At 39.2% G+C, this 25,501-nt stretch overlaps 1 protein-coding gene across 16 annotated transcripts in view; it reads right to left on the bottom strand.

The window, feature by feature from the left end:
* The window catches only part of PEAK1 (pseudopodium enriched atypical kinase 1), a 311,689-nt gene that overhangs the window by 17,169 nt on the left and 269,019 nt on the right, over positions 1-25,501 (bottom strand). For 15 of the 16 annotated variants that reach the window (XM_061158944.1, XM_061158943.1, XM_061158942.1 and 12 more), the window contains one exon: positions 9,104-9,849. In XM_061158944.1, coding sequence (XP_061014927.1) covers positions 9,104-9,849 — 746 coding nt within the window. Of the gene's footprint in view, positions 1-9,103; positions 9,850-24,357; positions 24,874-25,501 lie in introns of those variants that run through there. The other variant, XM_061158946.1, reaches the window with a different exon arrangement.

The following is a 25,501-nucleotide window of genomic DNA, read 5'->3' on the forward strand; positions in this document are numbered from 1 at the left end:
GCTCTTAACAAGATTCTCGGCATAGCTGGAAGAAAGGAAGCTGCTCCACTGCTGTGACAGGGAAGTGAACACCTTCACTGAGCTTTGTGTGCTCTCTCTGCGAGAACAAAGACCAGGACTACTTTAAAAAAAGAAGATACCTACGACCACAGAGTTGGAACTGCTGCAAAAATAAGTCGAAAATGTATACTTTTGCTTATAAAAGATATTCATTGCCTTCCTCAAGGTAATTTCATCAATTTCTCATGTGGTCTCACATAGCAGCATTTGTTAGAAAATGATCTCATAACAACAGTGAAAAAAGAATGTCCCACGGACACTGAGCCATAATTTTACCAACTGTCCACCCTGCTTCTAGGCAAAAAGCTGTCATTTGTCCACTCAAGGATAACACTGAGCAACAGCAGGGCCAATCCACTGACTCAGGTATGATCTAATAGGACAAGTTCCATGTAGGAATCAAGAGGCAGCCTGCCATAAAAGTTGATGACGATATGCAAAAGTAATTGTTCCTCTCTGTTCTCAGGTTCTTCCTGTTTGGAATGATGAAGGCCTTTCAAAGTTGAAGAGTGTACTTTGAAGATTACATGTTTGTTCAGTGGCTACCCAGATTCTTTGAAAGGTGGCAAAAGTAAGGTGGATTTTATTTAGAACAGGGAAGTTAAGGGCTGGAGGCCAGCCAACATGCAGCCACAGAGACAGACGGTCCAACCTACTGCATGGTGGCTCACCAAATGGTGATGAGGGGCTAAAAGGAGACATGAATGACACAAACTGGAGCTGAAGGTTAAATACTGTCTAGGAATCAATGTGGTCTTTTCTTCACCAAAACTCGTAAAAATGCACTATGCTCACTAGTCTCCTCACCCTCCCTGTTCTACACTTCCCTAACTCACTGCATTTGATATCCACTTCCACTGCTACCAAGACTGTATTTTTTTTTTTTTTAAGGTTTACCAGAGATTCAACTCCTGCCTTCTCCTTATATTGCTCAAACCTTCCTGAATCTTCAACTCTGATCTGTGGGTTCTTGTCCTTTGTTATATCCCTTTCAAATTCTCCTGCTTTAGGTCACTTAGCTGTGTGGGCCTTTTCCCAATATGCAGACTCTACCACTACAATATCACACATTCCCAGTTTGAACTAAATCAAGTTGATGAGAGCACTAGGTAACCTTGACCTCTCTTCTGAGTACCAAACTCATGTTTTTATCTGGCTACACATTTTCTCTTGATTTGGCTGTCCCATGGGCACACTACACAGAGAGCTCATCTTTCTGGCTTTTCTGATTCATATTTCAGTTAATGGCATCACCATCCTCCTGGGGTTGCTCCTTCATGAAATCTTAGCATCAGTGCCCTCATCCTACATCCAGGCACTCACCAGAGATGGTCGACTGCCTGCCTCAGCTCCTTCACCATCTGTCCCTTTTTTCTGATGGTCTTATTGCAAGATCTCATCATTACTTACCTGGACTGTTGCAATAGCATAATGACTGGCTTCCCTGCTTCTAATGCTTCTGAACTTTTCCACCACAGTTTATTTCTAAAACCATTAATCTCTAAAATCATTAATCTTGTTATCTCTCTGTTTAAAAATCCTTAATGGTTTCCCACAAAACACAGAATAAAGCCTAACCTCTTAAGCTCATCAATCAAAGCCTCTAAATTTGGCCCCAAATCTTCCCAGCTCCATTTTCCACTATTCTCTCCATATACTGTATTTACCCCTAAGAATAATGTGAAGTAGACACTAGAGGCCCTTTTTTGTTGGCCCTGAGATTTAAGAATGTTAAAATGACTTCTTTCATTTATTAATCTTTATCTTTACCTCTTCACACCACTCTTAACCTTTACTATAATGTCTTATTTAAAAGTTACTTATGCTTTTGTCTTTCCCACCGGAATACATGCTCTTTGAGGGCAAGGCTTTTGCCTTATTCATATGTATTTCTGTAAATGCATGCAGATATTACAATGTTTTATACAGTCAATGTTTGCTGAAAGGTCAAGTAATATTTATTGAATGCGCACTATGTATGCAACATTATTATATTAGTATATAATGCTGTCTAATGCTAAGGATATTAGATTAATAATATAATAAAGATATATGGATTAGCAAGCCATGTTCCCTGCTGCAGGAAACTCAAGTATAACAGTGGGGAGGGGAGGCATGTTACTTTAATTGGGTAATGGTAGTATTGAATGGGCTTCTCAGGTGGCGCAAGTGGTAAAGAGCCTGCCTGCAAATGCAGGCAACATAAGAGATGCAGGTTCAATCCCTGGGTAGGGAAGATTCCCTGGAGGAGGGCATAGCAACCCACTCCAGTATTCTTGCCTGGAGAATCCCACGGACAGAGGAACCTGGGGGGGCTACAGTCCATAGGGTCGCAAAGAGTCAGACATGCCTGAAGTGACTTAGCATAGCACAGCACAGTACTATAGAACTGTAGCATGATAGAACAGTGGTAGAGAAATCCACTACATATAGAGTGGGCACACAGAGAGGAGCCATCAACATATTCTCAGAAGATCAGAGAAAAAAATTCACAGAGCTGGATTCCTTAAGAAAATATAGGAGTTTTCTGGGCTTCCCTAGTGGCTCAGATGGTAAAGAATCTGCCTGCAATGTAGGAGATGCAGGTTTGATCCCTGGGTGGGGAAGATCCCCTGGGGAGAGGAACAGCCACCCACTCCAGTATTCTTGCCTGGAGAATCCCATGGACAGAGGAGCCTGGTGAGTTACAGTCAGTGGGGTGGCAAAGAGCAGGACATGACTAAGTGAGGGGTTTTCTAGGTACACGAGAAGGGAGTGGTGGATTGAGAAGCTACCATTTACTGAATACTTACCCTGTGTCAAATGATGCTCTGAGTACTATATACATCTCTAAGTACAACTGACTCTTGTGATTTTTCACAACGGCTTTAGGGAGAATGCAGTATTGTCTCCATTTTACAAATAAAGATAATGGGCTTAGAAAAGGCAAGTAACTGGGCCAAGGTAACACAGCTCATAAGAAAGCTAAAGTACAAATTTAAACACGAGTCTTTCTGACAACAATCTAAATTCTTAACCTCTATATCAACAGTCCTGAAATATTGTGGAGGAACCACCTGAAGGTGCTTAACAGTGTAGTTGCCCAGGCCTCACTTCCAGAAATGCTGATTCTGTAGGTGTGAGATGGGATCAAGGCAAGCACATTTTTAATGAGGATCCCACAGGTGATTCTGAAATAGGTTACCTGTACAAACAGTGCTCTTCCCAGAAAAGCAGTCCAAAGAGAGGAACTGGTGAGTGCAAAGCTGGGTAGCATGAAGCAGGAGCTATTTATAATTTGTGTTCAGAGGATGGGACTACAGAGATAATAAGTAAGGACACCTGTGTCTTCAAGAAGCTCACTATCAAATAATCCATAATCTTCAATTCCTTAGTTTTTTTACTGAAAAGACATTATGACATCATTTTTTAAACAAAATAAAAACTGTCTATAATCATTACTCCTCTAACACAGAAATCATTTATATATTACCATTTTGTAGGTCAATTCTTTTTTTAAGTTATGGTTACAGTATTTGGTATTCTGTTATTCTAATGTGACATTTAATCAATGTAAAAAATGTTTTCCATGATTTTAAATAATCTTCATAATAAAATTTTTAATTGCTGAAAACATTTCATTGGGCTAATACACCATAATTTATTACATTGTTTCCTTAATATCAGGCACTTAGTTTGTTTCCAGTTTTTGGCAGTACTAAAATTCTGAAGGATTGTTACACTTAGTAGCTTCCTCTCATAAATTTAAGGAATGCAGAGCCTATTAAAATATGCTCAGGCTAGTGCCTAATATTAATGAAGAATAATAGTGAATGACCAAAAGAATGTTGAGAAGTAACTTTCCATTATTGTTAAAAACACTAATGCATTATTTTATTATATTTTATATATACTTCATAATTTACAAAAACAATTTCACTACATAAACACATATAATATAACAATCTCATGAGGTAGGTAGGGCAGTGAAAATCAAGAGAGGTTATATGACTTGCTTGGGTATACACAGTGACAGAGAATCTGCACTCACATTAGTTGACTACTTTCCTTTATTCTATATTGTGATGTCTTTTAGTTTAAGACCAAGGAAAATCATAAAGATAGTCACATTGAATGAAAAACAGAATAAAGCTATGAACTGAATTGTGTCTTCTCAAGACTCACATGTTAAAGCCCCAACACCCAATGTGACATACTCTCTCCCCTACCCTCCCAAGTGCGGACATAAGGACACAGCAAGAAGCCAGGAAGAGAATCTTCCTTTCCAGTCTCCAAAACTAGGAGAAAATATATCCAGTCTATGGTATTTTGTTATGGTGGCCCAAGCAGACAAAGATTTTGTTGCTGAGAAGTAGGGTACTGCTGTAAGCAGTATTCCAAAATGCAGAAGAAGTAGCTTTAGAAAGCTACTGAAAGAGTTTTAAAAGTCATGATAGAAAAAGCTTAGAAACTTATGAACAGACTGTTGCTAGAAATATGGACATTAAGGGTGATTCTGGTGAGGTCTCAGAAATGAGGAACATTCATTAGAAACTAGGAAAAAAGGTGAGATTTCTTAAAAAATGGCAAAGAACTTGGCTAAACTCTGTTCCAGCATTTTGTTAAGGCAGAACTTATGAGTAATGAAATTGGATATTTAGCTGAGAGACAAAGTATTAAAGGAACAACTTGCTTCCTTTTGACTGCTTATAGTTAAGTGCAGAGGGAGAAAGAGTTGAAGAAGGAATTGTTAAGCAACAAGGAACCAGAATTTGAAGATTTAGAAAACTCTCAGCCTACCCACACCACAAAAATTAGAAAACTTGTTCTAAAGAGAATACTAACGGTGTAGCAGAACAGCCATTTGATAAGGAGACAGACTGTGACTCGTGGACTTAATCAGCCATCTCAGCAGAAGCCAGAAATAGAGATGGGGTTACACCGGGAAAGGCACTGTCAGTTTGAACTAAAGGGACAGAGAAAGCTGGGTGGAATGAAGGAAGGCTAATGGATTCTCCAGGAGTGGATCATAGAGCTATTTAGCTGTGAACGTGCACTGTTCTTTAAGGAGAGGGAAGAATGACCCTGAAAAGGTGTTTCAGGGATCACCACAGGGCTGCTACTCCCACCACAGGCCCAGAAGCAAGGCTATTTCCTCCTTGGTTTTGAAGGGCCGGGTTGCCTCTCCAGATTGGGAAGTCCAGGACGAACCTGCCCAGAGGCTCAGGGGCAGGCTGCCCTGGCAGTCATGTGGGCGGGTCCTTACAAAAACCCAAAGGATAAGGGTGCCCAGCAGAGACACAGATGATTCTGTCACCCCAGTGGGCCTGAAAGACAGAGTACTGAGTCCAAGAGGATTGTTCTGGAGCCTTAATATCTAATGGAATTTGTCTTGCAAGATTTTGGGCTTGCTGGAACCCATCATCCCCTCCTTCCTTCTGATTTCTCCCTTTTAGAATGGGACAGTTTATCCCATGCTTGCCCACCACTGTATTTTGGGAGCATATAACTTGACTAGTTTCATAGGTTTATAGTTGAGGAGGCAATTTGCCTCAGGATTTATCAGACCTTGAGTTTTACACGTATCTGATTTCTATGATATTTAGATGAGACTTTGGACTTGAGTTGATGCTAGAATGAGTTACCTATGGGGCTGTTAGGATGGACTGAACATATTTTGCATTTGATAAGAACATGAATTTTTGCGGGGGTCAGGGGCAGAATGTTATGGACTGAATCATGAACCCTCAAATTCATATGTTGATGTGTTAACCTCCAGTGTTAACTATATTTGGAGATAGGACCTATAAAGAAGCAATTAGAGTTAACTGAGAGTAAAAGGGTGGGGCCTTGATATGGATTAGTGTCCTTATAAGAAGAAACACAGGTGGCCCTAGCGGTAAATAACCTGTCTACCAATGTAGGAGACATAAAAGACGCAGGTTCAGTCCCTGGTTGGGAAGATCCCTTGGAGGAGGACACAGCAGGAGAGTCTCATGGACAGAGCAGCCTGGCGGGCTACAGTTCACAGGGTCGCACAGAGTTGGACACGACTAAAGTGACTTAGTATGCATAAGAAGAGACACGAAAGAGCTCCAACCCCCTGAGCCGTGTGAGGAATTAGAAAGAAGGCAGCCATCTGCAAGGCAGAAAGAGAGCCCTCACTAGAAACTAAATCAGTTGGAACCTTGATCTTGGACTTTCCAGCACTCAGAACTGTGAGAAAATATATTTATGTTGTTTAAGTCATCCATTCTTAGTATTTTGTTATGGCAGCCTGAGCAAACTAAGACAACACCCAAAGTTAAGATCTTAATGCTCTGTCACCACAGTGGATTTGGTATTTAAGGAGCAGTGGTATTTAAAGAGCAGTATCCTTTGACTTTCAAATTATTAAATTCCAGCACCAACTTCCTTTTATAACATTTTAAAAGAACTTTTAGTCTCTTTAACAGACATAGAGAACAGACTTGTGGTGTGGGGTGTATGTGTGTGGGGGTGGAGTGAGGGAGGGATAGACTGGGAGTTTGGGGTTAGTAGATGCAAAGTATTGCATATGGAATGGATGGACAACAAGGTTCTACTATATAGCACAGGGAACTATATTTAACATCCTGGGATAAACCACGGTGGAAAACAATATTAAAAAATGCATATATAGGTATAACTGAATCATCGTGCTGTATAGCAGGAATTATCACATTGTAAATCAACTACGTGAGTGTGTGAAGTCACTCAGTCGTGTCTGACTCTTTGCGACCCCATGGACTGTAGCCTACCACGCTCCTCCGTCCATGGGATTTTCCAGGCAAGAGTACTGGAGTGGGTTGCCATTTCCTCCTACAGAGGATCTTTCCGACTCAGGGATCGAACCCGGGTCTCCCACATTATAGGCAGACGCTTTACTGTCTGAGCCCCAGGGAAGTCCAAATCAACTATACATCAATTAAAAAAGAGAGAGTTGTACCTGCCTGGTCACTCTTAAATTTCATTAGTATGGACAGGGATGATTTTAAGAAGACAAACAGTAAAAAGTTGTTTGTATGAGCCAACTGCTAGTCTTTTTTGTTTATTTCTGCAAAGGTAGGGCTCACAGTATCCTAGTAGCTTATTCCTTTAAGGTTGTACTATCAATTGGGTACTTCTAGAAATGCCTAGAGGGTCTTCAAATAGACATTTATATTCACCATTTAGTGTAAAACATCCTTTCCCAAACCTGCCAACAACTCTCAGTATATAACCACTTGCCACCTGTTCTTTGGAGATTGCTTTTGCATCATTACAAGCAAAGAAATCAATACCAGGCCATTGATTTGGGAAAGAGACAAGACTGCACAGCAATAATACATAAAGTTAGTCAAGCCCTACTTCTCAGTTGTTCTGAAAGAACAGATAGTTCAGTGTTCCTTTCTGAAATAGGCATTCATCCTGCATTGGCGATCCTGTAGTAATACAGGCCCGAGATAAATGAGGTCCCATAACGCCAACTAGTGTAACGGCTCTTGAACACTACACAAAATCTCAACATGCCTTTTTAGACTCAACAGTAATGTATTAACTTGAATCTAGATTCTCTCTCTGCAGTTTACCCCTCTGTTTAATTTAAGAAGTGTGGGCTGGGGCACAAGGTCACTCTGAGTATCACCAGAGTGAAGTGGCTTAGGTGCTACAAATTCAGAGAGCAGTCAGCTGAAAATCTGGTCCAAATACATGTTCTGTCTTGAAAGACGGGTAAGGCCAATCGTTTACCTTATCCATTAATTTACTAAGATACCATCTGGTCTATCTAGCCAAATTAACATGTACAAGTCATTTAGATATGCTAATTAGTTTTGAACCAGTGAATAGAATCTGGAAAAAGGGACTATGCAAAGGGTGAACCAACATTATATTTACATAGAGATTTATGTTTTTAGAAACTCTTTCACATGTATTATCTCACTTGATCCTAATCTCAATCCCACAAAGTAGATGGGTCATCGTTGTTGTAAACATCTGAAAGAGGAGGAAATTGAGGCTCAAAAGATTGTTGCTGTCTTGGCAATCAATATAGGGAGGAAGCTAAGGGATAGTGAAAGAAATGAATACCAATCACTAGGTATTTTGTTTTCTTGCAGCCAAATAGCCCCATAAAATGGGTACAATTATTATTCCTTTCTAAAGCTGAGGAAACTGACACTCGGATGAGTAACTTGTGACAGAGCTAAGTGGAAGAGTTAGGATTTGAACCTAGATCTTTGGAATTTCAAAGTCCATGCTTCATTTATGACATTGATGAAGCCTATGGCTTACTGTTACAGTGAATGTAATTGCTCAAGAATTCTTGATGCTAAGAGTTTTAGCCTTCTTAAATAAGTGGGCTGTCTGGAATGGGTGATACACATATAAGAAATTGATGTGACATAACAGAAAAAGTGTAGGCTATGGGGCCAGAGAGATCTGTTTAAATCCTAGCTTTACTAATGGCTAGCTGTGTGACCCTAAGCTTTATTCTCACCTGTCAAATGGATAAATAGATCTTAACCCCATGAACTTGATGTGAAGATTAAATTATATAACACGAGAAAGTTCCTTGTACATCAACAAATATTGATCACCTTCCTCTATAAAAGCATTTCTCTCAGAAGTAGAGGAGTTAGAAAGCAGAGATAGACAAGGGTCTCTTATTTGCTAGGGAATAAAGACAGAAACATAGAGAGTGAAAGGCACATAATAGACCTCATTTGTACAGGAAATCTTTGCAAACAATCTCGCTCAAGTATTACCTACTTTAAGAAGAATTTTTTAGCATCAAGAGTCGGGTTAAGGTCCTTCTAAGCTCCCACAGAATTCTGTTAACTTCTACCTTAGCATTCAGTATACTGTGTTATAAGTCTGTCTCTTTATAAAAATGTTTTCTCCAATAGATAATAAGTTAAGGCCTCTTCTATTACAATATCTGGTGTAAGGCAGATACTTAATAAGTTTTTGCTGAATGGAGGAAAGAAGGGGAAAAAAAAACCAGACCCATCTCAATAATAGTGTGTGGGAGAAGATTAGAATCAGATTTATAATATTTTCTTACCTTGACTGCATAGTTATTAAGTGGATCTTTTGCGTATGAAGCTGTATAGTAAACTGCATCACCGGCCTCACAGCATGGCTTGTCACTGGTCAGCCTGAAGTCTGACCAGCTATCTACCCCAAAACGGAGTTGGTCTTTCTGCCCAGCCATGAAGAGGTCTTCACATTTAACAGCCAGTTTCTTCAAAGCATCTGTATGAAGGCTTCGGATTTTACCCACCACTTCTTCACGATTCTCAAGTCCTCGATAAAGTGCTTGTCTCTGTGGCTTCTGGATACTCCGGGCCTGTCTACCGGAGGGACCCCGCCGGCTGGACAGGGACTCTGTGCTGTTGGAAAACCTATCCTTAATACTGAGAGTGGTTAGGCTGGAGATGCTGTTTGCTGCTGAGGGCACACGTCTCTCCTTGTGTAAAGGTCTCTCCAAGGAGTCATAAGACTCAGCGTCTAGTCCCTTGAGTTCATAGCTGACCGAGGAGCCAGCACTGCTGGCATCCCAGCTGGGGTCGATATCGTAGGTGGGATTAGCCATGACACAAAGGGTAGTTTCCAGGGACTTTTGGAGGTCTTTGGAGAGTGGCTCTGTATTGGCTCTTATAATCATTTTCTTTGGCAGTGGGGGTGGTGTTGGTTGCAAAGCGTTAGGTGCTTCTTGGTCTGTTTTCCCGCCAAAGGCGATGGCATCATCCAAAGCTCCCTTAGGCTGCCGTGGATGCTTGGGAGGTATCATGGCTGCTCTAGATTGTCCTGGATTGTTTTAAAATAAAGAAAGAAGAAAAAAAGAATAATTAAGTAAAATTTTCGTTCTGGTTACATAATTGAAACTTAGGCAGAAATAAACGTAGTAGCCATAAGAATAGAAGAAGTCAATGCCTTAATTCAAAAACAGTAAAAGAAAACAAAGAACAAATAGCTAAATTTAAAGGTAGAATTCAAGACCTAATGGGAGCAACAAATGTGAACAATGCCTCAGTATTTCCTTGCCATAGGAACAGGGCGATGGGTTTTGTTTTCAAGAAGGAATCCAGATTCTCCACTTGTGACCCCAAGAGTGCTGTATTCACCACACTAGAATACTAAGGAGTGACAGACACTCAAATAACTGTACTGTGACAGAAGAGAGATGATAACATTTGCAGGTTAAAAAGAAATACTTGGGAGCATTACTAAAAACAATTGGGATTAGCAAATGAGACTGCTAGGTTGGTGCTCAGATGATACTATTCTATTCTTTTAACTTTGTTCCAAAGTTACATTGTATTGTATATAACACTTGTCATTCTCCATCCAAACCAAACAAACACAATTTCATAAACCATGCTATTTCATTTCCCTACAGAGAAGGATTCTGGCACCACTTAAACTGGTCTATGTATAAAGATCTCTGAGATTGTGGTAAGGGAAACCATGTGTACGAGCAGGCAACTGCTGTTTCAAACATCACCCACAAACTCTTACATGATTCTGTTTTATTTGGGGGGGAATATAAACTGTGATTTGAGAGATGCTTGCATTTGAACTTCTCTGACAACAAGCTCCAGTTACAGAACCAATCACTTTTGTTTCCTTTCCAGAATTTATGCTTAGAAGATGAAACACGTATGTATGAATCAATGATACCTTCAGGCCTTATAATGGGGATGGGGCATTATTTTTTTTAAAGACTGAGAAATATTCCATGAAATTTTAATAAAAGTTATTAAAATTAGTAATGTTATTAAAATGAAATAGTCACTTAATATTTCAGAGTTAAAGCATAATGCTCTATTATGGGTGGAATTACGTCCTCTTCCCCAAAATATACTTATGGTACTTCTAAATGTGACCTTATTCAAAAATAGAGTCTTTGTAGAGGTAATCAACTTAAGGTAATCAAGTATCCAATGACTTCTTAATGAAGTCATTAAGGTAGGCCTCAATCCAATATGGCTGGTGTCCTTATAAGAAGGGGAAAATGTCCTATGAAGACACAGGGAGGACACCATGCCATCACGGAGGCACTGCTTGGAGTAATGCAGTTGCAAGCCAGGGGTGCTAAGGACTGATGGCCACTGCCAGATGCTAGGCAGAAATAAGGGAGGATTCTACCCAGAATCTCGGAGGGAACATGGCCTTGGTAACACCTTAATTTCAGCTCCAAGCTGCCAGAACTACAGGAGAATAAATTTCTCTTGTTTTAAGCCCCCAGTTTGTGGTACTTTATTATAGCAGGCCTAGGAAACTATGCTCTTACTAATGATCAGACTGAACAGAAGGCATTGGATGGTCTTGAGGATGATAATGAATAAGGATGGTGGTTTTGTTTTTTCTTTTTAGGATGGTGGTTTGTTTTTATTAAAAATCATGTCCTTGTAGCAATGCCAAGGGGAAGCACCAATATAAACTGTGATTATAATAATAATATACGCCATTTCCCATGCATGCAATCTGCTTCAAGAACACTTAAAGAGTTTACATAAACTATGACAATATATAAGCAAACCTAAGAACCCTCTTTCCCCACAAATGGCATGTAGCAATATTCTTTTACAAAGAACAGAGCTACATTACATATAAATAAAAAATATGTATATATAGAAAGCATAAGACAGAGAGAGAGAAGGACTATGAGAATGTGAAGCTCTAAGAGGGCCAGGACATTTGTTTTACTCATTGTTGTACCCTCCATGTTAAGAAACAGGGCCTAATTATAATACATGCTTAATAAATATTTCTTGAATGACTAAAGAAATAAATATTTAGGGCTAAAAGAAAAAAGCAGGCAAAACTGTATAGTATATCAATAACCTCAGATATGCAGATGACACCACCCTTATGGCAGAAAGTGAACAGGAACTAAAAAGCCTCTTGATGAAAGTGAAAGAGGAGAGTGAAAAAGTTGGCTTAAAGCTTAACATTCAGAAAACTAAGATTATGGCATCTGGTCCCATCACTTCATGGGAAATAGATGGGAAGACAGTGGAAACAGTGTCAGACTTTATTTTTTTTTGCTCCAAAATGACTGTAGACGGTGATTGCAACCATGAAATTAAAAGACACTCCTTGGAAGGAAAGTTATGACCAACGTAGATAGCATATTAAAAAGCAGAAACATTACTTTGCCAACAAAGGTCTGTCTAGTCAAGGCTATGGTTTTTCCAGTGGTCATGTATGGATGTGAGAGTTGGACTGTGAAGAAAGCTGAGCGCCAAAAAATTGATGATTTTGAACTATGGTGTTGGAGAAGACTCTTGAGAGTCCCTTGGACTGCAAGGAGATGCAACCAGTCCATCCTAAAGGAGATCAATCTTGGGTGTTCATTGGAAGGACTGATGCTGAAGCTGAAACTCCAATACTTTGGCCACCTCATGGGAAGAGTTGACTCACTGGAAAAGACCCTAATGCTGGGAGGGATTGGGGGCAGGAGGAGAAGGGGATGACAGAGGATGAGATGGCTGGATGGCATCACTGACTCGAAGGACATGGGTTTGAGTAAACTCTGGGAGTTGGTGATGGACAGGGAGGCCTCGCGTGCTGCAATTCATGGGGTCGCAAAGAGTCAGACACGACTGAGCGACTGAACTGAACTGAACTGAACCTATATCAAGTAAAGATATTGAATTAGAAATTTATGAAATTCCCGCAAAGAAAAGTCTAGGACCATATCGGCTTCACTGATGAATTCTACCAAAATGTTTAAAGAAGTATTAAAACCAATCTTTTATTAACTCTTCCAGTAAATAGAAGCGGAAGGAATACTTACCAACTTGAAATCTATGATAGGCCAATATTACCAAATAACAAAATAAGAGAAAGAAACCAATACACTAATATCCTTTATTACTAGACAGAGAAATCCTCACAAAATACTAGCAAACTGAATCAAGCAACACATAAAAAGGTTAAGACACCACAACAAATTTGGATTTATCCCAGAAATGCAAGGTTGGTTTAATATCTAAAAACCAATCCATGTCATATATAATGTAAATAAAATAAAGAGAGGAAGAAAAAACCTTACATGGTCAGCTCAATGGAAAAAGAAAAAGAATTTCATAAAATCCAATATTTATCAAGATAAAAACACTGAACAAGCTGGAAAAAGAAGGGCTCATCCTCGTTCTGATACAGGGCGCCTATGAAAAACCTAAAGCTAAATCATACTTAATGGTAAAAGCCTAGGTTTTCCCCCACTAAGATCAGAAACAAAACAAAGATTCCCATTCTTGTTTCTTCTATTCTACATTGTACTGGAGAAACTAGATAGGGAAATTATGAAAAAAAAAATTAAAAAAGAAATAAAAACATTCAGGTTGGAAAAGAAATAAAACTATTTCTATTCACAGATGCCATAATGTTGTACACAGGAAAGCCTAAAGAGTCCACAAAAAAATGAGAACTAATTTACTAGTTCACAGATTGCAGGACTTATGATCAATATAAAAACTCAATTGTATTTCCATACACTAGCAATGAATAATCCCAAAGTTAAATGAAGAAAACAACTGCATTTATAATATCATCAAAAAAATATTTAGAAAAACATTTAGCAAAGTAAGTGTAAGACTTCTACACTAAAGCTACTTGGGCACTAAAAACTTTGATGAAAGACATTAATGATCTAAATAAATAAAAAGAAATTTTATGTTCATGGATCAGACTTTATATGTTAAGGTGGAAATATTCCTCAAATTTTTCCTCAGAAAATTTAATGTCATCCACATCAAAACCCCAGCTAGCTTTCTTGCAGAAATTGACAGAACGATCCTAAAATTCATATGGAAACACAGAAGGTCTAAAGGAGGCCCTCTCCCCACCCAAATTTTGAAAAACAGAACAAAGAATCTACATTTCCCAGCTTCAAAACGTACTTCACAACTACAACAACCAAAAACTATGGGGCCAGCGTAAGAATAGAAATACAGATGGACAGAATAGAATTGAGAGTCCAGAAATAAGCTCTTATATGTACAGTTGACTGGTTTTCAAGAAGGAGGCCAAGACAATTCAATAAGGAAAGAGAGGCTTTTCAACAAATGGTGCTGGGACACATGCAAAAGAATGAAGTTGAACCCCTACACTATAGTATATGCAAAATTAACTCAAAATATATGAAAGATCTAAATGTTAAAAACTAAATCTATCAAACTCCTAGAAGAAAACACAGGAGTAAAATTTTTTGACCATGGGCCAGACAACTACTTCTTAAATAAAATACCTAAAGCACAACTAACCAAAAATAAATAAATTGGAATTCATAAAAACAAAAAGCTTTTGTGCTTCAAAGGTCAATTTCAAAAAAGTGAAAACATAACACTTAGAATAGGAGAGAATATGAGCAAATGATATATTTGGTAAGAGACTTCTATCCAGAATTTATAAATAACTCTAACAATGAAAAAATAAATAACCCATTAAAAGTGGTCAAAGTGGGACTTCCCTCGTGGGACAGTGGTTGAGAATCTGCCTTGCAACGAAAGGGATGTTGGTTCAGTCCCTGGTTGGGGAACTAAGATCCCACATGCCACGGAGCAACTAAGCCCATGCATTGCAACAGACAATCCCACATGATGCAACTAAGACTGAAGGCAGCCAAATAAATAAATATTTTTTTAAAAAAGCAGGCAAGGGATCTGCATAGACATTACTCCAAAGAAGATATACAAGTAGCCAAAAAGCATGTAAAAGATGCTCAGCATTTCTCACTAGGTAAATGGCATCTCACTAGTTGAGATGCCAAAACCACAAGACATCACTTTATATCCACTAAGCTAGCTTTAATAAAATAGATGAACAAGTATCAGTAAAGATATGCAGAAATTCAAACCTTCATACATTGCCAGTGGGAATCTAAATGGTGCAACCATGAAAATGGTTTGTTAGTTACTCAGAAAGTAAAACAGTTACACATGATCCAGCATTTCTAATCCTAGGGATATATCCGAGAGAAATGAAAACATATGTCCACACAAAAACTTGTACTCAAATGTTCACGGCAACATTTGCGTACAAGAGCCCCAAAGTGGAAACAACTCAAATGTGCATCAACTGATGAATGGATAAACAAAATGTAGCATAGCCACACAACATAATATTCAGTTCAGTTCAGTCGCTCAGTCGTGTCCGACTCTTTGTGACCCCATGGACTGCAGCGCACCAGGCTTCCCTGTCCATCACCAACTTCCAGAGCTTGCTCAAACTCATGTCCATTGAGTTGGTGATGCCATCCAACCATCTCATCCTCTGTTGTCCCCTTCTCCTCCTGCCCTCAATCTTTCCCAGCATCGGGGTCTTTTCCAGTGAGTCAGTTCTTCACATCAAGTGGCCAAAGTATTGGAGTTTCAGCTTCAGCATCAGTCCTTCCAGTGAATATTCAGGGATGATTTCCTTAAGGATTGACTGGTTTGATTTCCTTGCAGTCCAAGGGACTCTCAAGAGTCTTCTCCAACGCCACAGTTCAAAAGCATCAATTCTTCGGCACTCAGCTTTCTTTATAGTCCAACTCTCACACTCATACATGACTACTGGAAAACCATAGCTTTGACTAGATGGACCTTTGTTGGCAAAGTAATGTCTCTGCTTTTAAAAATGCTGTCTATGTTGGTCACAGTTTTTCTTCCAAGGAGCAAGCATCTTTTAATTTCATGGCTGCAGTCACCACCTGTGGTGATTTTGGAGCCCAAGAAAATAAAGTCTGTCACTGTTTCCATTGTTTCTCCAGCTATTTGCCATGAAGTGATGGAATCAGATGCCATGATCTTAGTTTTTTGAATGTTGAGTTTTAAGCCAGCTTTTTCACTCTCCTTTTTCACTTTCATCAAGAGACTCTTCAGTTCCTCTTCACTTTCTGCCATAAGGCTGGTGTCATCTGCATATCTGAAGTTATTGATATTTCTCCTGGCAATCTTGATTCCAGCTTGTGCTTCATATTATTCAGCCATAAAAAGAAATTAAGCCCTGTTGTGTGCTACAATCTGTATGAACCTTGGAAACATTATGCTAAGTGAGAGAACCCAGTAATAAAACACCATATATTACATGAAATATTTAGAAACACATAAATCCATAGAGATAGGAAGTAAATTAGTGGTTGCCACAGCCAGGGGAAAGGGGGAATGGAAACAACTGTTAATGGCTTTCTGTTTGGGGTAGGCTTCCCAGGTGGCTCAGTGGTAAAGAATCCACCGGCCAGAGTAGGAGGGGCAGGTTCAATTCCCGGGTTGGGAAGATCCCCTGGAGAAGGGTATGGGTAACCCATTCTAGCATTCTTGCCTGGGAAATCCAATGTACAGAGGAACCTGGCAGGGTACAGTCCACGGGGTTGCAAAAGAGTCAGACAACACTCAGCAACTAAACAGCAGCAACAATTCTGTTTGGGGTGATGAAAATGTTTTGGAATTAGATACTGGTAGTGGTCATAAAATTCTATTAAACTAAAACTCATTGAACTGCACACTCAAAAAGGGTGAATTTTATGGTATATAAATTGTATCTAAATATTAAAGCAAATCAACAATTCAGTCTTAGAAACCATCATAAATTCAGGTTTCATTCATATCTTCCCATTATTCTGTGCTCTTAACATCACAAAGGATGTAGGGGCTTGGCATTTATTGAACTCTTCCTGTGATGGTGAGGCCTCCCTCTTGGTGCTGCCCCAGTCCTATTTTGCCTCAGCTAACGTGTGAAGTCAGAACCATAGTTTATTTACAAGATGACAGAAATAGGCTTTGTAATAAACCTTCATTTTCCATTTGCTGACTCAGAAGATGCAGAAGGTTAGAAGCGGTGAACTGCACCAGCAGCTTATCTTCCTGGCCTGACTACTGTGGCAATCTTCTGAAACCACTGTCTCCAGTTTTTCTTCCCTCATCACACTAACCATTAGAGACTTTATTCAAACACCAAATCTGATCATGGCACTCCTCCTGTACTTCAAAAATTCTGTCCTTGAGAATTTGGACTTGATCCCAAGGATGGAGTTTTGTTGCTTCAGCACAGAAAGAAAGCTTCTGGTTGTTCTGTTTCTCTCACAGCATTTTCCCGTGTGTCCTAAATCAGAGCTACCAAACTGCTTGTGGTTTCTCCAGCACTCTTGGCTACTTCATGCTCTGTGTCTGTTCTCTTGTTGACCCTCTTCCAGGAATGCTTTCTCTCTCCACTCATCTTTAAATGTTCTGCCTCTGAGGAATGTTTCTTACTCCACTGCAAAATTGCAAAATTGACCTCTCCTTCCTGGGGACCTCAGATGTATTATGTGAACATTTCTGTCTTAAGCACTTAGAATACTTGACTTGTGTCCCTATATGAATTCCCCATGGGTGTAATCATTGAGGGCAGACACTTGGCTCATTTATATGCCCAGGACAAAGCAAAGAGTCTGGTTGAGGGAGGAATGGAAGGAATGAATTGATAATGAACATAAAACAAAACCTAGAAACATGAACCTATTCTTACTCCTTCCCATGAGAATCTTTATGGGATGGCCATTTTCTTTTCATTTTTTCTAAATAAGAACAAACAGTCATGAAAACAGAAGGAATGAAGAATTCCAAAAGTGCTTTCTTTTTCCTTTTCTTTTAAATGACCTCAGAACTGACAGATGAGACAAGGTCTAACACCATCAGCAGCTCTTTCACGCTTATCGGAGGAGACACAAGAAGGCTGATCATGCCACTTCCCACCACCTTCAGAATAAAGTCTGAACTCTTCAGGAAGTTGGGCAAGGCTATCAGTCTTATCTGTCACTATTTCTCATCAACTCTCCCACAAGAATCACGTGATTCCTATTCTTTTAATAGGTTCCCTGTTTTTACTGTTATATCTCTGCCTTAGTAAAGGTGTTCTTCCATCCTAAAGTGAAAATGAAAGTGTTAGTCACTCAGTCGTGTCTGACTCTTTTGTGACCCCATGGACTGTAGCCCACCAGGCTTCTCTGTCTATGGAGATTCTCCAGGCAAGAATACTGGAGTGAGTTGCCACGCCCTCTTCCAGAGGATCTTCTGAACCCGGGTCTCCTGCATTGCAGGCAGACTCTTGACCATTTGAGCCACCAGGGCGCCCCATCTCTACTGAAGTTATCCCTCCTCTCTACTCCTCACCCCCAAGTTGGGAGCCATCACTTCTTCCCCTGTGTTCTCTTACCACTTTCCACTATATGATAGCATTTGAGGCTTTTTATATCGTGTGTATTTTTGTTTTTTTACATTCCCTTGGAACCTCTGGCGCGGTGTGAGACACGCAGCAGGTGAGCAGGAAACAGCTGCCAGACTGAAAGACAGTGTCAGCAGAGTTGGTCATCATTCCAAAATGAAAATGGACAGCCAAGGCAGCAAGGACATAAAGATAATTAATAGCGGCTTCTCTCTCCAAACAGTGGGACATGATCTCCTGGGAGCTAAGATTTCCACATGGGAATCAGAAACGTTTGCATTCCAAATGAAACCGTGAACATTTTGCAGCCCATGCAAGGTCAAAGCACTTGCCCAAGTCTGAAAGTGTCCTAAGTTTTTTCTTTCCTTCTGAGAAGAACAAGTTCTCCTAACTGAATTCCAATCATCTGGGTCAATGTTTTAAAAGCTTGGTATCTTAGCTGTTTTTATTTTAAACTTTTAATCCTGTACATTCTTCTCAAGCCTCTGGGACCAGACACTAAGCTCCGCTTTCAGCAGGCTTGATATAACATCACATACTCTACATTTTTGTGGCATGCCAGCTCTCTAAACAGAAAAGAAAAAAAAAAAGAATGTGTTCTAAATCTTGCCTTGCTATAGACTAAAATGTTCTTTTGGACAAATATGTTTGACTAAAACATGCTCAATCCCTACTTTCCTTTCTTTTTGCATTTCTAAACTCTATCTTTATACTTTTTCTTCACTTAAAAATGTCTTCAGACTGACAAATAAGGCCTTATATCACTTTTTGAAAAGCAAATGATGAAAGATGGATTAAAAAGCAATAATTTGCTGACACTACTTCAAAGAAGCCAAAAGGGTGTTTAAAACTCCTCAGGAAGGAAAATAATTGATATGGGCTCTAAAAACTTACACAACTGGTTTAATAATAGAAAAGAAATAAGAAAACTATTATCTCTAAACATCAACATTTTAAAGATGATTATACAGTGAAAAACTCAAAATAATAATTACATCTATAGAGATCTACTGGAAGGTACTATCATTTGAAGACACACTTGGGAAAAATCACAAAAAATGATTGCTTAAAACCTGACAATCACTATCATCTCAGGGTGCCAGGGATTAAAGGCACTTAAGAATGACCCATTTAGACAGAGACAGTGTGCTTATGAGTACAATTAGCTCCTTATTCCAGTAAGACAGGAATGTCATGGTCTCCTGGTCAGTCTCTCTGCCTCCAGTCATCCTGTAGGTAGCTTCCAGAATGATCTTTAAGAAATCCTGATCACGTGGCTCTCCATTTCCTATCAGAACAGACACACTCATTGCGATATATACAAACCATTTATGATTTGGCCCTGCTCTTCCACTCTGCCCCCTTTTGTCAACTCTGCCTCCTTCACACTGCACTTTAGCTACTTTTAATTAAGTACTTGTAGTTAACCAAACATTCATTTTTCTATCAAGCTTCAGGCCTTTGTGCATACTCTTCCTTCTATGTGGAATGTTCTCCCTTGTTGTTAGTCTGGCAAATAGCTACTCTTTTGAGCTTAAAACTAGTGACCTTCTCGGAGACTCTCCCAGGCAGGGGCTTTGACTGACCCTTTAAATATGCACTAGTATTCCCAGTGCCTCGCCTGGTTCCCAGGAGACAGCTGGCACTCAACAAATGAAAGTGTTTAAAGCCAAAATAAGTGGAATATATTTTTCTACTTAAACTGTAATTTCAGTCTTCATGCTGAATCTTTTCCCAGGGCTCATGACAAACAACACAGATGAGAACAGGAAGGGAGAGGACAACAGAAAAGAGAGTCATCACTAAACTGGGAAAGATGCACTGGAAATAGATGCCACACACACGCTGGGCACCAGCCTTGTCAGATGAGTGGCCTCTCCTTGACGGGCTCCAGCACTCACTTCATCACCCCCTGGCAGTAGGCCTCAGCAGCTTAGGAGGAAGGGTCCTAAGCTACCTGGGCATTACCACTGTGCCAGGTTCCAGCACAGGTAAATGTAGGCACCAACTGGCAAACCACAGGGGCATCAGCTTCACGCCAAATGATAAAACAAAGCTTCAAGATCACTTCAGGCTCGGGCTTAGCTTCAAATAAAGAGATGCATGGACCACTTTGAAAGAATGTCAGTGGGGTAGCAGCTGACAGACTCAGTTTTTTAAAGCTTGCATTAGTGAGAACCTCTCCAAGAACAAGAGATTATTTATTTGGGGGTAAGTTATCTATGTAATTTAAATATTGTACTCTGCCAACAAATTCCAGTACACATGGGAAACTATTTTTAAATTGTGAATGCAGCCAACTTAAAAGATAGGAACACAGCCTATGGTTTCTTTTTAAATAGAGATAATTACTTTTTAGGAAGTACAACAAATGCACAAACAAATGTTCAAAGCTGTCACTCTCACTTTTTAAAAAATATCCAGATAATCTAAAAATGTGCGATTTTTTAATCTTTGGTTCAAATAATTAACTTTGTATTATGCAGCATAATGTCTGGCCCACAGAATTATTTGTTGTGCCTCAACAATTATTAGTTGAGTAAATGAATGAATATATTCTTCAGAATGATTTTTTTTAAAGCTGCCATTTATGATGACATTACTCCATAATTACAACATCAAGTGGAGTAGGAAATAGCAACCCACCCCAGTATTCTTGCCTGGAAAATTCCATGAACAGAGGAGCCTGGTGGGCTACAGTCCATGAAGTCACAAAGAGTCAGACACAACTGAGCTACTGAGCAGGCATGCACGCACAACAAGGCTGGAGATGTAACGACATTCCTTTAAGTACAACTAACCTTTAAAATTTCACACTGACGGTCAATACACTGCCAAAGGAATTTCTGGGGATAGAAGCCTTTTAAGTGTTTTCTTTCAGTGTTTGAATGGTACAGCCTTAAGGAGATGTTCTAGGTAAGTCAGATGAGGAACGTGAACAGTTTCACATGGACAGGAAATTGAGGTATGAAAGTGAAAGTTGCTTAGTCACGTCCAACTCTTTTCGACCCCATGGACTATACAGTCCATGGAATTCTCCAGAACAGAGTACTGGAGTGGGTAGTCTTTCCCTTCTCCAGGGGATATTCCCAACCCAGGGATCAAACCCAGGTCTCCTGCATTGCAGGTGGATTCTTTACCAGCTGAGCCACAAGGGAAGCCCAAGAATACAGGAGTGGGTAGCCTATCCCTCCTCCAGTGGATCTTCCTGACCCAGGAATCAAACTGGGGTCTCCAGCATTGCAGGTGGGTTCTTTACCGACTAAGCTATCAGGGAAGCCGCAAACTGAGGTATGGCTTACATAATTCCTTAACAGGGAAACCCCTGATTGAGTCTCATTTTAGAAAAAAGAGCTTGCTGATAAATGGAACATATAAACTAGGACTTGAAATTTTCCTATATGAACTTTCCTCAGGAGAGCTCAATTTCTGTAATCTGAATATTACAAAGTCAAATGCTAAGTCATTTTTGACACATTCATTCAAATGTGTTCTTAGCACCTTCTGTGTGTTTTAGATAACAGGTTAGGTTGTAGGCACAAAGAAGGAGGAACAGGCCAAAATTCTGTCCAGTAAAGGGAGACTCGGAAGATCTTTGTAAAAAGGTACTGTCTAGAGTACTTAGTTACAAAGTGAGTGAAGGAGAGCTAAAGTCATCAACTAATTTCTAGCAGAGTAGAAGTCATTACAAGCTCCTGATTTTAGTGGGCTGATAAAGAAGCCAGGTGCTCCACATAAAAATATAGTGATAATTCTTCTAGACACTCTGAGATAGACATAAGAAATATGGGGGAAATGTTGAAGGTCTGATTAAAAAAACTTTCTATCACTTCTTCAGGAAATCATTTTGAGTGGCAGATACCCTGCTAAATTCAGCTTGGGGTATTAAGGTGTTACAGATCAGAGTGTGTTCAGGGATCTCACGTCACTGTCACCCAGAGGAAAACCATCACTCTGCAAGGGGCAACCTTCCTAAGGACCTGTCAAGTGCATAAAAGCCAATCATGATTTTGTGCCCACAGAACACAATACAAATCAGCCAAATTAACAAATTCTTTAAATCAGTGCTGTCCAGTCGAACTTCCTGTGATGATAAAAATGTTCTGTATCCGCATGCTGAATACAGTAACTACTAGCCACATGTGCCTATTGAGCACTGGAAATACTGTTAGTGAGACTGAGGAACTGAATTTTTATCTATATTTTAATGAATTTAATTTTAAATAGCCATCTGTGGCTAGGGGCCACCATACTGTACAGGAAAGCTCTAAAATCTAATAATTAACCCAGTTACAAACAAAATAAAGTTTGCTTTGTTTATGTTAAGGAGAAAAAAGGCAGTTAAATTAACCCTGGAGAAGGATCTCTGAGATAAAAAAAACAAATGAATGGTTTGCACAAGTCAGTAGCTTTTTGTAGGAATGGTTGCAGCACAACAGTTCTTGATATACCACCGTGGAGAGAGGAAGCTGTCCGAAGGGTGGAGGTCTAGGGGGAGATTCTGAAGTAGGGTAATCAGGGCCTGGGCTTCCCAGGTGACTCAGTGGTAAAGAATCTGCCTGCCAATGCAGGAGACACAGGTTCAAGAAGATACCCTGGAGAAGGAAATGGCAACCCACTCCAGTATTTTTGCCTGGGAAATCCCATGGACAGAGGAACATGGTGGGTTACAGTCCATGGAGTCACAAAAGAGTTGGACATGACTTAGTGACTAAACATCAATAACGACAATCAAGGCCTATTCCAGTCCAGTTGTTTTTTTTTTTTGTTGTTGTTGTTGTTGTTTTCTGACTCATTAGTTTTCAGAACTATCTAAGAAATGTGAGAAGTACAGAACAAGTTCAAACCATGTCCCTTTTGTTTTTTTTAAGCTTTTTATTTTGAGTATAGCAAAGGGACTCACCCATAAATATACATGTATCCATTCTCCCCCAGACTCCCCTCCCATCCAGGCTGCCAACTAACACTGAGGAGAGTCCATGTGTTATACAGTAGGTCCTTGTTCATTATCTACTTTAAATACAGCATGTGTACATGTCCATTCCAGACTCCCAAATTACCCTTTCCCCCATTCATCCCCACCCTCTGGCAACGTAAGCTCATTCTCTAAGTCTGTGAGTCCATTTCTGTTTTGTAAATAAGTTCATTTGTATCATTCCTTTTTAGATTCCACATATAAGGGATGTCATAGGATATTTTTCCTTCTCTGTCTGCCATGTCCGTCTGTTTTGCCACTACCAGCAGACCTTGGGGAACTGGGCCTGTCACAGTACTTTGCTATTATCTGTCATATTTCCTCTGGTCCCTGCTGGCCACCTTGGGGGTCCTGTCTCCTCATTACGTTTCACTCCCTCAGTCATCAGTTGCACAGGCAGCCCACAGTTTTTTTGACTTACATTTTGTTGCTCTGTTTATTCAACATTTCTAATAAACATTTAAAATTATTTCTACTTTATTCTACATTTTCTGGCTAGCACATCAAACATATTGACAAATGAAAGCAGCAGTATATTTTGGGGTAGAAATAAAGGAACTTGACAATAATTAAGCTCTTCTATGAATCAAGCACTTCTTTTGCCATCAGCCCTACAAAGCAGATGCTACTAATTCTCTCATGTCAGATGAAGAAATTGAAGCTCAAGGATGGTAAATAACTGACCCACAGTGATACAGCTGTGATAAGAACCCAAACTTGTCTGATCCCCCCAAACCTATGTTTTTTCCTACCAAGGAAAAAAAAAAACACTGCTTCCTAAGCCTACTTTTAACAATGCAGTTTTCATAAATAAATTCCCCAGCAAAACATTACGGTAATCCTTTACTTCCCTCTGTCAGTTTCTTACATCAGATCATATGTTCTCTGACTTATTATTATTATTTTTTTTTAAAGAAGACTAAGAAAGAAGGAAAAAATGAGAAAGAAAGGATGCGTTTGTGGAGTGATTCTAGAATATTTAAAAGGATGTGAAGCTATTACATTAAGAGGTTTTGTTTCCTTTTGGTCTTAAAACATATAAGTTCTTTTTATTTTTTAAAGCTACCAAGGCATTAGAGCCTAATAAATTACTCCAAGGGATAGCTTAAAACTTCATGCAAATGATTTATTGAAAACATTAAAAAAGGTAAGTTCCAGATGCCACCTAAAATACTGTTCCATTAGGAAAACTAGCAATACCAACACAACAACAACAACAACAACAAAAACCCTACCAGTTTGTAGAACTGATGGAGCCAACTCTATCTATTATTCAGTTATTATTGTACTTACATAGTAAAACCATGTACCATATCCTATGGAGTCAAGCATCACCACTTAAGAACTTAAGGAAGGCTAGGCAACATTTTATAAGTATCACATACTTTTAAAAGTAAAGCAACAGGTAGAAAGAAAGTTATTTTTCTGATGGGGCATCTGTAACTTAGCATTTTTGTACTCTAATCAAACCTTTTACAAAAAATGTCTTAAAGTTTGTCTCTCAAAGTGGATGACTTAAAAAAAATGGAAACACTTGCAACCTTTCAGTATCTTTCAAGGATTTAATGTTTATAGTCATTTTAGTCTAGTAATATAGACAAACTGGGTTCCGATCTTGATTCAGTCCTTATTGGTTCTGTGACTTTGGGCAATGCTTTCTTCATCTGAAAAATGGAGATAATAATTCCCAAGGTTGTTGTTTATTCATGAAAGTAATGTTATATTTTTTATAACAATCTATATAACTGCGAAGATAATAAGATAAAATAGTTAACTTTAACTGATGTGGGCTAATGGATATTTTTAAAGAAAAGATTCCATAAGATAACATACAATCAGTAAAAGTTTGCACATATTTACTGAGGACAACATGAAAGAAATTTTGGTGCAGTAAGAATGTCTGAAATGTAATTCCTGATATATATGCTGAGGGTATATAGTAAATAAAAAATAAAATTCTCATTTTATAATATGTTTCATAAAATGTAAAAGAATGGAAAAAGTTCAATAAGCTCTGTGACTATAAAATCTATTCCCACTAGAAGATGGTATCTAAGATGGTTGCTTGGGAACTGCAAGAGTGTACTTTCCCCCAACCACAAATCACAGAACAGAATGGAAGTCTTCCACAGAATGGAAGTCTTCTTATGGAATGTGTTTTTAGCTGCATGTGGGTTGTTATGATCGAGTTTCCCAAAAGGACACAGTAGAGCATTTCTCCTAGCTTTATCTAACCTTTTGGTCTTCTTAAGATGCCCTTATTTCCAAGTACACTAGCTGATCTTAGAATGA

This window comes from Dama dama, chromosome 13, assembly GCF_033118175.1.
Source record: "Dama dama isolate Ldn47 chromosome 13, ASM3311817v1, whole genome shotgun sequence".
Classification (NCBI taxonomy): domain Eukaryota; kingdom Metazoa; phylum Chordata; class Mammalia; order Artiodactyla; family Cervidae; genus Dama; species Dama dama.